The sequence below is a fragment of the Suillus clintonianus genome, assembly GCF_016758775.1.
Source record: "Suillus clintonianus strain FC179 chromosome Unknown DEU56scaffold_9, whole genome shotgun sequence".
In the NCBI taxonomy this organism is placed as follows: Eukaryota; Fungi; Basidiomycota; class Agaricomycetes; order Boletales; family Suillaceae; genus Suillus; species Suillus clintonianus.
In genome coordinates, this window is record NW_024539233.1 from 631073 (window position 1) to 644164 (window position 13092).

Sequence of the window (13092 nt, forward strand, 5' to 3'; positions counted from 1 at the left end):
CAGACCTAAGACGAACGAACTTTGCAGGCAATTGCTAGTGATCCCTTCAATCAAGTTGAACACTGCGTTCTTTGGGAATAAGCTCTTGGGATTCTCCATAGCTGATGACGCATCTCCTCGAGGCTGCCAATGAGGCCAGTGACTTGACCGAGACCTACCGTTAAGGCAAGGCAGAAGGCTATGGAAGGACACAGATAGGATGTGACATGGTTGAGATCACCGCGGTGAAGCCGCTGCTAGTGCGAGGCCGCTGATCAAATAGGGTGATTAAAATTTACAACTCCGAATCTTGGGGTCATTTCGTAACTTGTTGTCGTGAATTCATCATTGACTGAATCTCTATCAAAAGGCAAGCACATCACCAACGTGTGTGCGCTCACAACAATAATCGTACTAGCATCTCAGGTTAGAAAATCTAGGTCAAGTTGCACTGCAGGGGACAGATCTCGCAAGACATTGGCTTCAAAGGGCGCGTATCAGCTGGTAATCGACCAATTGAACACATCCTGTGAAGCCTCGTGTTGAGGACCTCTATTAATACTCCTGAATTGTTCCGTTGAATCGAGTTGAATCTGTAACAGACTGTAAGTCCCCCAGGCACCTCATGATCCTTTCACTTAAAAAGCGCTACAGCTAGAAACTGACGTGGTACAACTAAGACCTCGAAATGTCTCGACGCCCAAGTTGTAGATTTTATAACTCGCCAGGCGGTTGCCGCCGTGGCACATCTTGTACTTTTCAACACACTCCAAATGCAGAGCGTCGAGGAGGAGGAGATGGAAGACCGACATCACCGAGCGCGTCTTCGGATAGATCTCCTTCACGACTCGATGCTCAAGGCCCTCAACGCCCAAAATCACCGTCAAGTCCACCTCCCCGAGGAGTTTGTCGATTCTTTTGGGAGACAGGACGATGTTTTCGAGAGTTCGGCTGCCGTGGTGCCCATACCCTCCCGCAGGGTCAGGATGGCAGGCGATCTCCGCAGCCTTTTGCCATTCCCACACAGGCTGCGCAAGCATTCATCGCCCCTTTTCTTACAGAGAAAGGACTATCCAAACTCGCAGGAGGTGGAACCGACGGTTATTTCCCTCAGGATGCTACAACGTCTCTGACTCCAACAGAGACTCAGAGTCGTTTGAGGAGATTCCTCCGAGATGACTTCCGATTCAAGACTGCACATGAGATCTACGGCTTTCTTATCCCACTGTCGAGTGCCAACCTTCAAAATGCTGCATGGGTGGGTTTTAGACATTTCATGCAACTCGTTTTGATTAACTGTTGAAACCAGACTCAAGAAGAAGGACAGGTATGTTACTACTATCCGATATTATCTCTGTGTTGACAGCAAACATCCCAGTTACTACTCGAAGCCCTGACTTCGGTACGTTCATCAAAAGTGTTTTGATGCATACTCAACCAAAATTTGCAGACCGCTGGTCGACTTCGGGTCGCCGAGATAGTGACTTGGCCTCAGGTTTCCTCAAAAGCAGGGATGGGCCGCGAAATTCTTTCATTTCAGAGAGGGCTTATCCCCCTCCTTAGAGTACGTCGACGTATTAAACGCCCGTGCTAGCGTTGACGTTGTTGAAGTATATGTCTTCCGATTTCGTTGTTCAGAGCACTTTAAAGACTCAAGCAAAGTATGTATATGCTATTTGTTGTGATGCCTCGCACTGAACTGCCGCTAGTCAACTGTACATGACGGTTTTACAGAACCTGCCAAGTTTTGCGGATGCTGTCGAGAAGTCTATGGACAGCGTCATCGCTTCCCGCTCCTTCAGTGACCCGGGAGCTATTGGAAAAGATCCTATTGATGCACAGGCGTTTGCGTCCATCGTTGGTGTCTTGCACGAGTACGGAACTTTCACTACCTTCATTATTTTTAATCCAATCCGCATCAGGTTTCTTGTTCGCTTTAAGAACGCTGTTGCGACATATCCTCGGCTGGCACCCTTGGTCATGAACTTGCAGAAATGGTTCACAGAGTGGACGACTGGTGTCTACGCTAATCCGCCTTCGTTCGATAATTTTCTTGGAGGCCTGCAGCCTACTGTACGAGACCTGCTCGTTCAAACTCTTAACGAGAAGATCAACAAGCTGGTTTCCATTGTGGAACGGGAACAAGGAAAAGAAACACGCCCTGAACGTCAAAAACAGTCCGTCCCCTCCAATGAGGGCATCATTGCTGCTCTTCATAGCGGATATCAAGGTCCGGGTGCCATCCGTGAAGGTGGACCTCGCCACGACAATGACCTTGAGGACATCTACGACATTCGTATTGCTCCCACTCACGAGGAACTCATGAGCCGTATTCCCCCATTTTTGCCTGTGAACTTTTTTGGTGCTCCTCATCCAGCGCCTATGGAAAGCATGCAGCGCTTACTCGACATCCAGTTCAGGCTTTTGCGAGAAGAGCTGACGTATGTTGTTGACTGATAATCTTAGCTAGGCGCTGACTGAATTTCGTGCAGCGCTCCTTTGCGTAAATCAGTTCAGCTCGTTCACGATGACCTCAAGACGCAGCCGCGCAAGAAGACCAAGCTCGCAGAGCTTCTAAAGAGCAGGGGAGGAAAGTACCGTGGCCAGGCAGATACACAAGACAGTCTCATGTTTAACGTCTACACTGGCGTTGATTTCGAGTCGCTCGTTCCTGACTGGAGAGGTATCTCTGCCAGCGTTATAATTGACACGCCCCCCGGCCGTGCACGCTCCAACAACTCACAAATGCGAACTTCATTCTGGGAGGGTGGCAAGCGCCTTTCTCAGGGTGGCTTGATCGCTCTTGTGTGGCAATCTGGAAATGATATCGCTGTACACCTTGGAGTAATCGCCAATTCCCTTAAAGATCTCACTGAGCATGCGAAGCGCGATCCAGATCGCGTGAAGCTTCGCATTGTCTTCTTCGACACGAAGGTGGAGTTGCGTATTTTGCAGGAACTCAGGAACCCTCAGGCATCCGAACAAAACCTCAAGTTGTTGGTAGAATCCTCCGTCATGTTTGAAGCCATCCGACCATTCCTCGAAGCTCTGAAGGTCGAACCCGAGCTAGTCCCGTTCTCGCGCTATCTAGTTCACCGACCACCGGGCCTTTTGAAGACCTATAAAGTGGACCCTCCACGTTATGCCACAGTGCCTGGCTTCGCGTTCAATCTTTCGTGTCTCTTCCCTGACAAGACAGACGTGGAGGACTTGACGATCTCAGTGACAGATCATCAATCTGTGGAAAATGCCCGTGCTGAGCTGCGGCGGGATAGCCGCCTTGACCCGAGCCAGGCAGATGCCGTTGTTGATGCACTGACGAGAGAGGTGTCCTTAATTCAGGGGTGAGTGTGTCGCACCCAATGAGTGTGAATGGTGACATAACAGTATGCTCAGTCCTCCAGGGACAGGAAAGGTAACAAATCTCATGCGACTTGTTAGATCGCTACTGACTCGCACATCCTAGAGTTATACTGGTGTAGAGTTGCTTCGTGTTTTACGAGCCAATGATGTTGGCCCCATCTTGATGATTGCGTTCACGAACCACGCACTGGACCATATGCTTGGCTCCGTGCTCGATGCAGACATTACCAAGAAAGTTGTCCGCCTGGGTTCTCGCTCGGCAGACGAGAGGATTTCGCAATATTCGATCGAGACACTTGAAATGGTGAACGAGGAGTCTCGCCTCAACAGGACATTTTCCAGCAAGCGCAGGGAACTCAAGGGGATCCAAGAAAGCATTAGGAGCTTGATGTCGAAGGTCCTGAAGGATGACTTCGAAACGGACTCCACCGAAGTCATGAAGTATATCTCAGTCTTGCATCCGGAGCATTCCGGATATTTAACTTCTCCGCCACCTTGGATTCAAAACATCAAATCGGTTTTCAGCGACGACAACGACGACGGTGCAGGTGAATGGCAGCAACAGGGCCGGCGAGGCAAGACTTTCGTCAAGGATATGTCATTCTATGCATTTTGGAAGGATGGATCTGACTTGGAATTCATCGGAGCATTGAATGATGGGTCATACGCACCTTGGAAAACCACGCCTCCCCCTAACGAAACGACAAGCAACAAATTTGATGTTTTAGAACAGGACTCTTTACCCGATTCAGATGATGAATACGTGACGAGCGAGGAGCCTGATGACGAGTCGCTCCCTGAAGACCTGCCAGTTGAGGACGCTTGGATGAACGTCAAAGTCAACCCGCCATCTTCCGAACCTGCTGCTTCGCAAGAAGTTCCCATTGCTCCCACCAAAGCTCCCGGTCCTCCCATCTTGTACATTGAGCCTGAACCCGATATCGACGTTGGCCTGGCACAGGCGGACTTCAAGGACCCTGAAGGATTCCTTGAAGCCCTTGGATGTCCAGAATGGCCTGTCATTCCGACATCGAGTCGCCCCTTGAATGAACTCCTCGATGATGTCGGCGATGTTTGGACCATGAGCAGGGCAGAGCGGCACAACTTGCATCAATTCTGGGTTGATAATGCGCGCATAGAATTGGGCGAGACCCAGAAAGGCGAGTTTGAGCGCCTTCGCGAACTTCACGAGAATATACTGCGAGAATGTAACGAAGGCAAAGAAGAGGTGCGTGGCTGTTTCACTTTAGTCATGAGCTGGTTCGAATGATTGTCTAGGTCCGCCGAAATTTACTGCGCAACATCGATATCATTGGTTGTACCACGACTGGTATGTATATTTTCTATATTCAACCAAGCACCTCTACTTACAATCTGGACCTCATTAGGTGCGGCAAAGTTGGCCACGCTCTTGAAGGTAAGCGAATGAGATCGACGTCGTTTCCGTCTGATCTGAGCTCTTACAGGGTCTGAGTCCTCGAGTATTGCTCGTCGAGGAAGCTGGACAGGTTCTGGAGGCTCACGTACTCGGAAGTTTGGTGCCCTCGATCGAGCACCTTATTTTGATTGGTGACCCCTTACAACTCCGTCCGACGCTCAACAATTACTGTGAGTACTTCATGATGGCAACAATATGTCCTCTGACATCCAATAAGCGTTGTCTATGGATAGTCAAAGAGGACGAGATCTCTATAAGTTCGACATGTCCCTGATGGAACGCCTTTCGAGCTCCGGACTTGTGATGTCTCGGATTGATGTACAACGCCGAATGCGGCCTGCAATCTCGAGTTTGATCAGGTGAGTGTCTTCTTACATATCAGGCGCATACTGATTCTCTATCAGGAACACGCTTTACCCAGGTCTTGAAGATCACGAGCTCGTCCGCCACTATCCCTCTGTCCGCGGCATTGCAAAAGATATGTTCTTCGTCGATCACAGCCATAGGGAAAATGAGGGTGCAGAAGACTCCGCTAGCAAGTACAATTTATACGAGGTGAGTGTCTTTATTTTCTTGATGATATAGCTGTTCGCTGACATATAACAGGTGGCTATGATTCGCGAACTAGTGTTGTATCTGTTAAGGTCCGAGCATGCAAAGCTCTCCATAGCTTGAAGATTGACCTGTTTTGTTCAGGCAAGGCTGCTATTCTGAAGAAGGTGACATCGTGGTTCTTTGTGCCTACCTCGGTCAGCTTGCTAAGCTGCGAGATGCCCTCGCGAACGAGGTGGCGATTGTGATTGATGAGCGCGACCAAGTTGCTCTTGCAGATCAAGAGGGAGATGATGAAGATGTTTTGAATCTTGGGACCACGATTGAACATGTGAAAGTTACGAGAAGGGTATGCGTTGTTGCAAGGCAGTCTATTTGTATACTCAATAAAATTCTAGGTTCGATTGCGCACCGTCGACAACTATCAAGGTGAAGAGGGCAAAGTAAGTGTGTGTGTTCAGTGTTACTTCATTTATGAATGTTTTCTCCTAGATCGTGATATTGTCACTGGTTCGAAATTCTGGTGAACTGGATGATGAAATGGCTGCGCTTGGGTTTACGCATGGAACTAAACCCAACATCGGTTTTCTCAAGGTGAGTAAACAGGGATACGACTTTGAAGTGCGCTAGATCTAAATCCTGATTCCATGGACAGTCTGAGAACCGCACGAATGGTAAGCTGTTTAGCAGTATCATGGTGTGGCACACTGATCATCCGTGTTCTAGTGGCTTTGTCTCGTGCACGCGAAGGTCTCTTCATTTTTGGAAATGCTGCCAACTTGTCCTCCAGGAGTCGAATGTGGCAGCGTATCATCGAGGAACTGGAAAGGGACGAAGCCGTTGGTCCAGCACTTCCTATCGCTTGTCATCGGCACCCGCAGACACTCGAGTATGTCTCCAAACCAGGTCAACTACCTCAAATCGCGCCTGATGGTGCGTATGATCGCTTCTTCAACTCGAGCAACACACTAAATCACGTTCCCAGGAGGATGCATGCGACCCTGCGATTTCCGATTGAACTGCGGTCACATGTGCCCATTCAAGGTAACGTTTTCTCCCGTTCAATGTGGCATATGAGATAATCATCTCTTCTCTAGTGTCACAGCGATGATCAGAAACATGCTTCGGTGTCCTGTATGCAGGCATGCACGAGGCTTTGTACGAGGGGCCATCCATGCACTAAGCAGTGCGCCTCCCCATGTGGTGACTGTTTCTTCCCGGAAGCCAACATCGAACTTCCGTGCGGACACTTGAAGGCGTCTGTTCCATGGTATGTCTTGACCATCTTCAGTCGAAGACTTGGCATTAATTCTTTATTTCTAGCCACGAGATCAGCACATTGGAAAATGTCTTCTGTGACTTCATGGTTGACAAGAAACTGCCTTGTTGCGAGCACACTGCTCGCATGGCATGTTCAATTGTTCCAGCCACTCATCTTTGCAAGGCTCTATGTGGCGGGACTATGAGTTGCTGTGGAAGAACATGTAACGCAAAGTGCCACGAATGCCAGCAGAAAAATACACCTTCCGAAGGAGAACGTACACCGAGGGCACAGCATTCTGCTCACCCATGCCAGAAACCACTGTTCTGCGAGCATTTGTGTCAGGAGGTTTGTTCTGATGACCACAAGCACACCGTCGCCTGCAGGAAACCTTGTAGACAAGCCTGCTCTCATGCCCGGTGTCAGTCGCCGTGTTCGGTGCCTTGTGCGCCGTGTCAAGAACCATGCACGTGGTAAGTGAAACTTCTCGAAAATGATTTCCATATTTTCGCTGATTAACATCCCCAGGAACTGCCCACACCATTCCTGTCCTGTACCGTGTGGTTCTGTTAGTGTGCTGTCCGTTTCAGCTGTTTCGTGTTTTCCTGATGCTCCATTTTAGGTCTGTGCAAGGTTACCCTGTGACGTACCTTGCAACACAATTTTGCGTTGTGGACACAGGTGTCCTTCCGGTGAGTAGTAAATCACTTCCTCAGAATTTCGTGCTCATGTCGTGGAAAGTATGCGGAGAAGACTGTGACATCCAAATATGCCCGCAGTGTGCTTCCGATAATCAGAAACGCCATGTCGTGGATTTCATCATGCAGCGCTCATTATCTGAAGTTGCACCAGAGTTAAACACTTTGGACGAGATGTTGATAACCATTCCGTCGTGCAAGCACACGTTCACCATAGAAACTCTGGATGGACACTGCAGTATGAGCGATTTTTACTTGCAGAACGCATACGGACAGTGGCTTCGTATGCTTTCCCCCATCGGATTCATCAAACCCCCTACATGTCCAACATGTCGCTCGCCGATTACATCTCCTAGATATGGTCGCATCTTCAAGCGAGCTGATTTAGATATATTGGAGCATAATGTTGCTGCTCGTATGTCTCAAGCGCTTGACCGGATCCAAACTGCCATTCTCCATGTGTCTGAAGACGAGATGAAGGCTGCGGTCATCCGTGATGCAGCCACCATCAAAATATGCCCCTCAAAGACCAAGAAGCACAATTCGCAGGCAAAGGCTCGTTCTGAGGAGTTGATGTCAAAGAAGGAGGTCCCCACCTCAGAACGTGCCCTCAACTGTACCAACACTTCCCTGCATGATGTCGATTCAGCGGTGGCCCAAGTTTGGCGTAAAATCACCCACAGGCTATTCAATGCCTACAAGGAGGCGGCTGTAGTTGCCGAAAAACGCTCTGCCCACCTACATGCTTGGGAATCTGCATTTTCATTCCTGTACAACCGCGAATTGAATGCTCTCCTCGACAACCCGGCTCGTACGCCTGTTCGGCCGCAGGAAAATGCGATGAGGCTCGCGAGATTGCAAGTTGGTCAGTCGCGTCCGCGAGCTGATAGGCGGTTCATTGTGGAAGCCTTCTGGTGTACGTTGCACATTCGCCTGACCCTGATTACTCTGGGTCGCACATGGCTAGAGGAGGTGGGCAAGCGCGAAGCCGACTATCCGCTGTACCATTTTCATCAATGGGCGACCTACGTCAAGTTCATGCTACAGAGTTGTTCACAGGATGTGACCAAGGCTCTTGAGCTCGCAAGGAGCTCTGAAGCTCACCGACAGGTCACCAAAACTTGGCTTCTCTCCATGCGTATCGAGCTGGAGAACTTCCGTTTTGGATTATACATGTCTAATAAACTTGGAAACATCAAGGATCAACGGTTGGGGATGGTAGAGGCTGCGGAACAGAAAGGCCGCGGGGCGCAGCAACTGATGTGGGATGTCATCACAGAGCATTTCGCAAATAAGGCCGCACCGTCACGAGAGGAAGAGGCTTCCTGGCTGGAAGAGAACTTTTCTCGTGCTGCGCAGACGATTGTGGATGAATGGGTGGCCATTAAGCAGGCCGTCAGGAGATCCACGTTTTATCAGGAAGTCTCGTTAAAGGAGCAGATGGAAATAGTGCGAGCCTTCAACTTCGGTAAGCTTATTGTTATCGATCCTGCAGATCCTCTTCACAGTATTACAGGCAGCACTGGACACTTCTACAACTGTGCGAATGGTCACGCATTTGTGATTACTGAGGTGACCATTTGAGTATTTGGTGTATTGCAATGCTAATTCATATCCGCAGTGCGGAGGAGCCATGGAACGCAGTGTTTGTCCGGAGTGTGGCTCTCCCATAGGAGGACAGAGCCATCGCCTCGACAGTACAAATACCAGAGCAGCTCAGTACGACGCGCTTGCTATGGAAGCGAACCCCGGTATCGCAGGAACCCCTTGGGGCAATCCTTATTAGAGCGCTCTTATGACTTTGACCATCGCAGATAATGTGTACCAAACGGTATTCTAAATGTAATGAACTAGCTAAGTAGCAGTAGATTTCAAATGCTTCGCATCTCCGAACCGTGTCTGATTTCACTACATCGAACTCATGGGGACAAAGAGTAAGTAATATCACTGTGGGTAGTAAACGCACGGAAATTCCGTGATTTGACTCACTGGATTCCCTTAGAGACCTTCTATTGAAATTTGGCGCATAACTCACTGGAATCGAGAATTTTAATAGAGGCTCTCTACTGAAATACCACGAGAATATCACTTACATAAATACAAGTGAAAAGGTAACAAGAAAATAAGGAGAATATCATTCAAATCCGCGGTGTCTTTCATCGAAATTGTCACGTGACACCGTCACCATTCATTTTTCATTCTAACTTGTCTCATATGCATCAGTCCGAACTCTGCATCCTCCCTTAAGTGCCTCATTCAACTCTACCGCAGGCGAACGTGGAATAGAGACGCTACCTGGAGATAGATCCACAGTGTGCGTCAGGCTTAGGCTTCAAAGAACCCTCGTCCATCTGCATCAATACTAATACTTATTGCAAGATCGTGACTGGCCCCCAATTTTTGCTCGTTTAACGTTTAAGCTCGAACTTTAGCTTATGTCATTCAATCATTGAAGCCTACATGGAACTTCGGTGTTTCCCCGGATCTGATGAAGCGAACTCTCGTCACCCTCGCGGGATCAATATCTGAACCCTTTAAATTTGTGCAATTAAACCAAGCCCCCAACATATAAACGCGACTTCCTCAGTTTCCCTTTACGCCGCTCTATATTTTGTTCAGCCCGTCTCTGGTGCCTCGGCGTTCTCCCTATGTGTCACGGTTGTTGTGATGATGACTACGAATTTAACTCGGACACTGATTGTACGGACCCCAATTTAACGGACCTGGACACGGACTCCCTGGAAGAAAGTAGTAGCCAGTGTAGCGAATACAGCAGGCTGAACGAGGCGTTCAGTGAAGATAGTGCAGAATACGACGAAGAGACACGTGGTGATCACTATCTTTTATTTGTCCACGCGAAAGTGTTCACTCACTTTTGCTTCCAGAGGAACAACCCGCGAAAAAACGTGCCAGGGCAGACCAAGGAGCCGGGACAGCATCGGCAGCAAAACGCCTTGGCAGAAGGAAAAAAACTCCCAGTGTCATTGTCACAATGCCAATTGATATTCTTCTCGAGGTGAGTCTATAACCAATGAGCATGTATCTTACTTATTCTCTGACCTTCTACTTCCACTCAGATCTTTAGCCTCTTGCTACCAGTAGACCTCTTATACCTCTCACGCACCAACACAGCTTTCCGCGAGGTTCTTTTATCTAACAATGTAGTCTCAGTCTGGAAAGCTGCCCGCATCAATGGCGGTGTTCCTGACTGCATGCCTGGCATGTCTGAGGTCAAATGGGCTAACCTGTTATTTGGTGGTTATCAGTGTCATGTGTGTCTGGTCTCCGTTTTCACCTTTTGCATTTTCATGACCACAACCTCAGGAGTGTGACGCGAAGGGATTCCATCGAATGTACTTGGGTATCAAGCGCAGGCTGTGTCACTCATGCGTCAATCAGAAGTGAGTACTACTTTATTATCATGCCCTTATGTGCCCAACAATTCGTCAAGCCTAGTCTCCAGCATGTCATCATACTTTGACTCCTTCGATCCGGACATTATGGGTTTGGTCCCATTCACTTACCGTGGGGACTATTTTGCTATGGCTTATCAGTATCTGATCATCCGGCGTAGTTGATGGACAGGGTTATCATCTCGACGATGACAGGCTTTTTTGGTCACATGATCTACAGGAAATGGCAGAGCAGCTGAAGGTGTACCAGAAGGATGTGCACATGTTCAAACCAGGTGCGGAGCAAGCATTAGAAGACTTCAAGCAATCGCGCAAGAAATACGTTGATTCTGTTGTCAACGTAAGATTCCTGCAAGTGATTTTACCAAATCTAACGGCTTCGAAGCATGCAGCGATCTGTGACGATTGGGCTGACAAGGACCGTGAACGTCAACGCTCACGTGTCCACGGGTTTCGCGACTACATTAAAGAGTTGTAAGTAGATTTTGTCGACCAGTCATCCAATCACTTCTTGATCCTCTATCCAAGGATTGAAGATAGACTAGTCGTTCTCGGCTACAGTGTTGAGGATGTGGAGCGCATGTTTATCCGTCATCACTATGGTGTGCTAGACAAGGAACTTACCGATACACGTCAGTGCTCTTCCACATTTGAAAAGTTCCTTACTTAATCAATTTCCAGGCTGGAAGCGCTTGCTCCCAAAGATCGAGCGTAAGCTTTCCGAATTGAAGGAAGAATGGGTCCTTGAGGACCAAAGAACGTTCTCGGCTCTCAAGAGGCGTTGCCTTTTGGAAATGTACGAGAAATACGTGCGGCCGTTGCCACCGGCCATCATACCTCCTCGCGAAGACTTCTTGAAGCTCTCTGATATTGCAGAATTTATCAACAGCCCACCCAGTGGGGACCGGGGAAGCGATGTTCAACCTTTCGCGGACAGAATTCCCAGGTTGTGTGCTGAATATATGCATTCAAGGAAGCTAGCGCTGACGCAACTACTTGCCCTCTCCACTGATGTATTGCAAGATGCCACGACACTACAAAGCCAAGGAGTTGACGCCCCTAATGATGTATTGGTGCAGCTGGCCACCTCTGTTTTCCAATGTACTCACTCGCGCCCCTTCCCATTGATTACATGGGACAAAGTGCAGTATCACCAATGCATAGCCCGAGGTTACGCGACATCGGGTTGCACATTTTCGATCTCTCAGCCTGGGGTTGCCGCTGTACGTTCTTTGTTAGGCTTGGTTGGCCTCGATGCCCGGGCTACGACTGCAACCACAATGGATCGCCTTCATTGTCGCTTTTTCTGCTCCAACTGTCCACCCAAGTCAGAGGGTGGAGGGTCCTACCGGATGGTGATGAACTGGCGTCAGAGCGTTCGTCCTGTGTTTGTGGTTTTTGGCGCTGCGCTCACCGTCTTCTAGGTCTTCCATTATGTTGAGCAACAAGATCCAGCGCACGCAGAGCCTCGTTGGGAGTTCTTGAGTGCGGCACAACTTCAAGTTCTCCAAAGTTTGTGTACGCCCGAATATCCCGGAGCTGCTGAGCGAGCGTGGCGCTGTAACAAGTGCAAGTTATACCACGGGTCCCCGGATGATAAGGCTACCGTGATTAAACATGTGCAAAGGTATGTCATCACCTTTTTGTGTCACCTTAGCTATACTGACATCCCTAGTGTGCATGGAATCACCGCTCCGACTGAAGGAGTTGATTTTAGCTATGACCAGGGCATGTACGAGAAGCCGCCTCCAACAACCAAGTTCTTCGTTATCCCTCCCTCAAATTCAGGCAGTTATCACTGTCAACACTGCAATAACTCAAAGCGAACTTTCATTTTGGAGGGCGTCAAGTCGCATATCAAAGCCAAGTAAGAAAAAGATTTTGTCTAATGGTACCCTACTCATTGAATCCTTTTCTTCTTCAGGCACAGCATCGGTTCTCCAAAGGAAGGGACAGACTTTTGTAAAACTTAATTCCTTCTCGCACTTTAGTTCTTCGTGGCTTCCTCTTCATCTTTCGCACTATATGACCTTTAGCTCTAGCGGCCACGTATGCCGTCTGCTATCTCTAGCCTTAATGCCTAAGTATATACCTCGGTTGATCTACAGTACTTTCAAAATGCATGCATCTGTGATTGGACATCCCAGGCCCTCGGATATGATATCTGACCACACTCATCATTTCCATAGGTCTTGTAATATTAAGTCTTCGGAATGTGTGACTAGGAGTTGTTCAAGATTTTCTTTCCATATATATAAGATCTGGGCTAGATTTTCATCCGCTTAGCCGTTATGCCAAAAGGCAGTAATAGTACTGCAGGAAGACTGTTTTTCAGTATCGCAGTGCAGTAAACCGGCGTTGGACCGGCACGGACTGCAAGGCGAAGGG

At 48.7% G+C, this 13092-nt stretch overlaps 2 protein-coding genes across 2 annotated transcripts; both read left to right on the forward strand.

The window, feature by feature from the left end:
• Nucleotides 1-667: 667 nt before the first annotated feature.
• DEU56DRAFT_728303 (uncharacterized protein) lies at nucleotides 668-9077 on the forward strand (the record flags this gene model as incomplete). Its single annotated transcript, XM_041348041.1, has 27 exons — nucleotides 668-1264; nucleotides 1430-1543; nucleotides 1591-1640; nucleotides 1689-1853; nucleotides 1902-2420; nucleotides 2472-3323; nucleotides 3376-3394; nucleotides 3446-4570; nucleotides 4621-4672; nucleotides 4731-4759; nucleotides 4809-4950; nucleotides 4998-5139; nucleotides 5185-5335; nucleotides 5387-5424; nucleotides 5477-5681; nucleotides 5731-5775; nucleotides 5825-5926; nucleotides 5988-6006; nucleotides 6059-6265; nucleotides 6318-6376; nucleotides 6430-6602; nucleotides 6656-7066; nucleotides 7122-7161; nucleotides 7216-7285; nucleotides 7335-8759; nucleotides 8808-8863; nucleotides 8913-9077. The coding sequence occupies 27 exons, from the start codon at nucleotides 668-670 to the stop codon at nucleotides 9075-9077; spliced, it is 6972 nt and encodes a 2323-aa protein (XP_041213043.1).
• Nucleotides 9078-9749: 672 nt separating this feature from the next.
• DEU56DRAFT_779370 (uncharacterized protein) lies at nucleotides 9750-12946 on the forward strand. Its single transcript, XM_041351885.1, has 12 exons — nucleotides 9750-9849; nucleotides 9925-10120; nucleotides 10177-10307; nucleotides 10369-10563; nucleotides 10616-10692; nucleotides 10743-10816; nucleotides 10866-11044; nucleotides 11090-11178; nucleotides 11233-11336; nucleotides 11386-12080; nucleotides 12129-12571; nucleotides 12629-12946. The coding sequence occupies exons 2-12, from the start codon at nucleotides 9940-9942 to the stop codon at nucleotides 12675-12677; spliced, it is 2217 nt and encodes a 738-aa protein (XP_041213044.1). The 5' UTR covers nucleotides 9750-9849; nucleotides 9925-9939; the 3' UTR covers nucleotides 12678-12946.
• The last annotated feature ends 146 nt before the right edge of the window (nucleotides 12947-13092 follow it).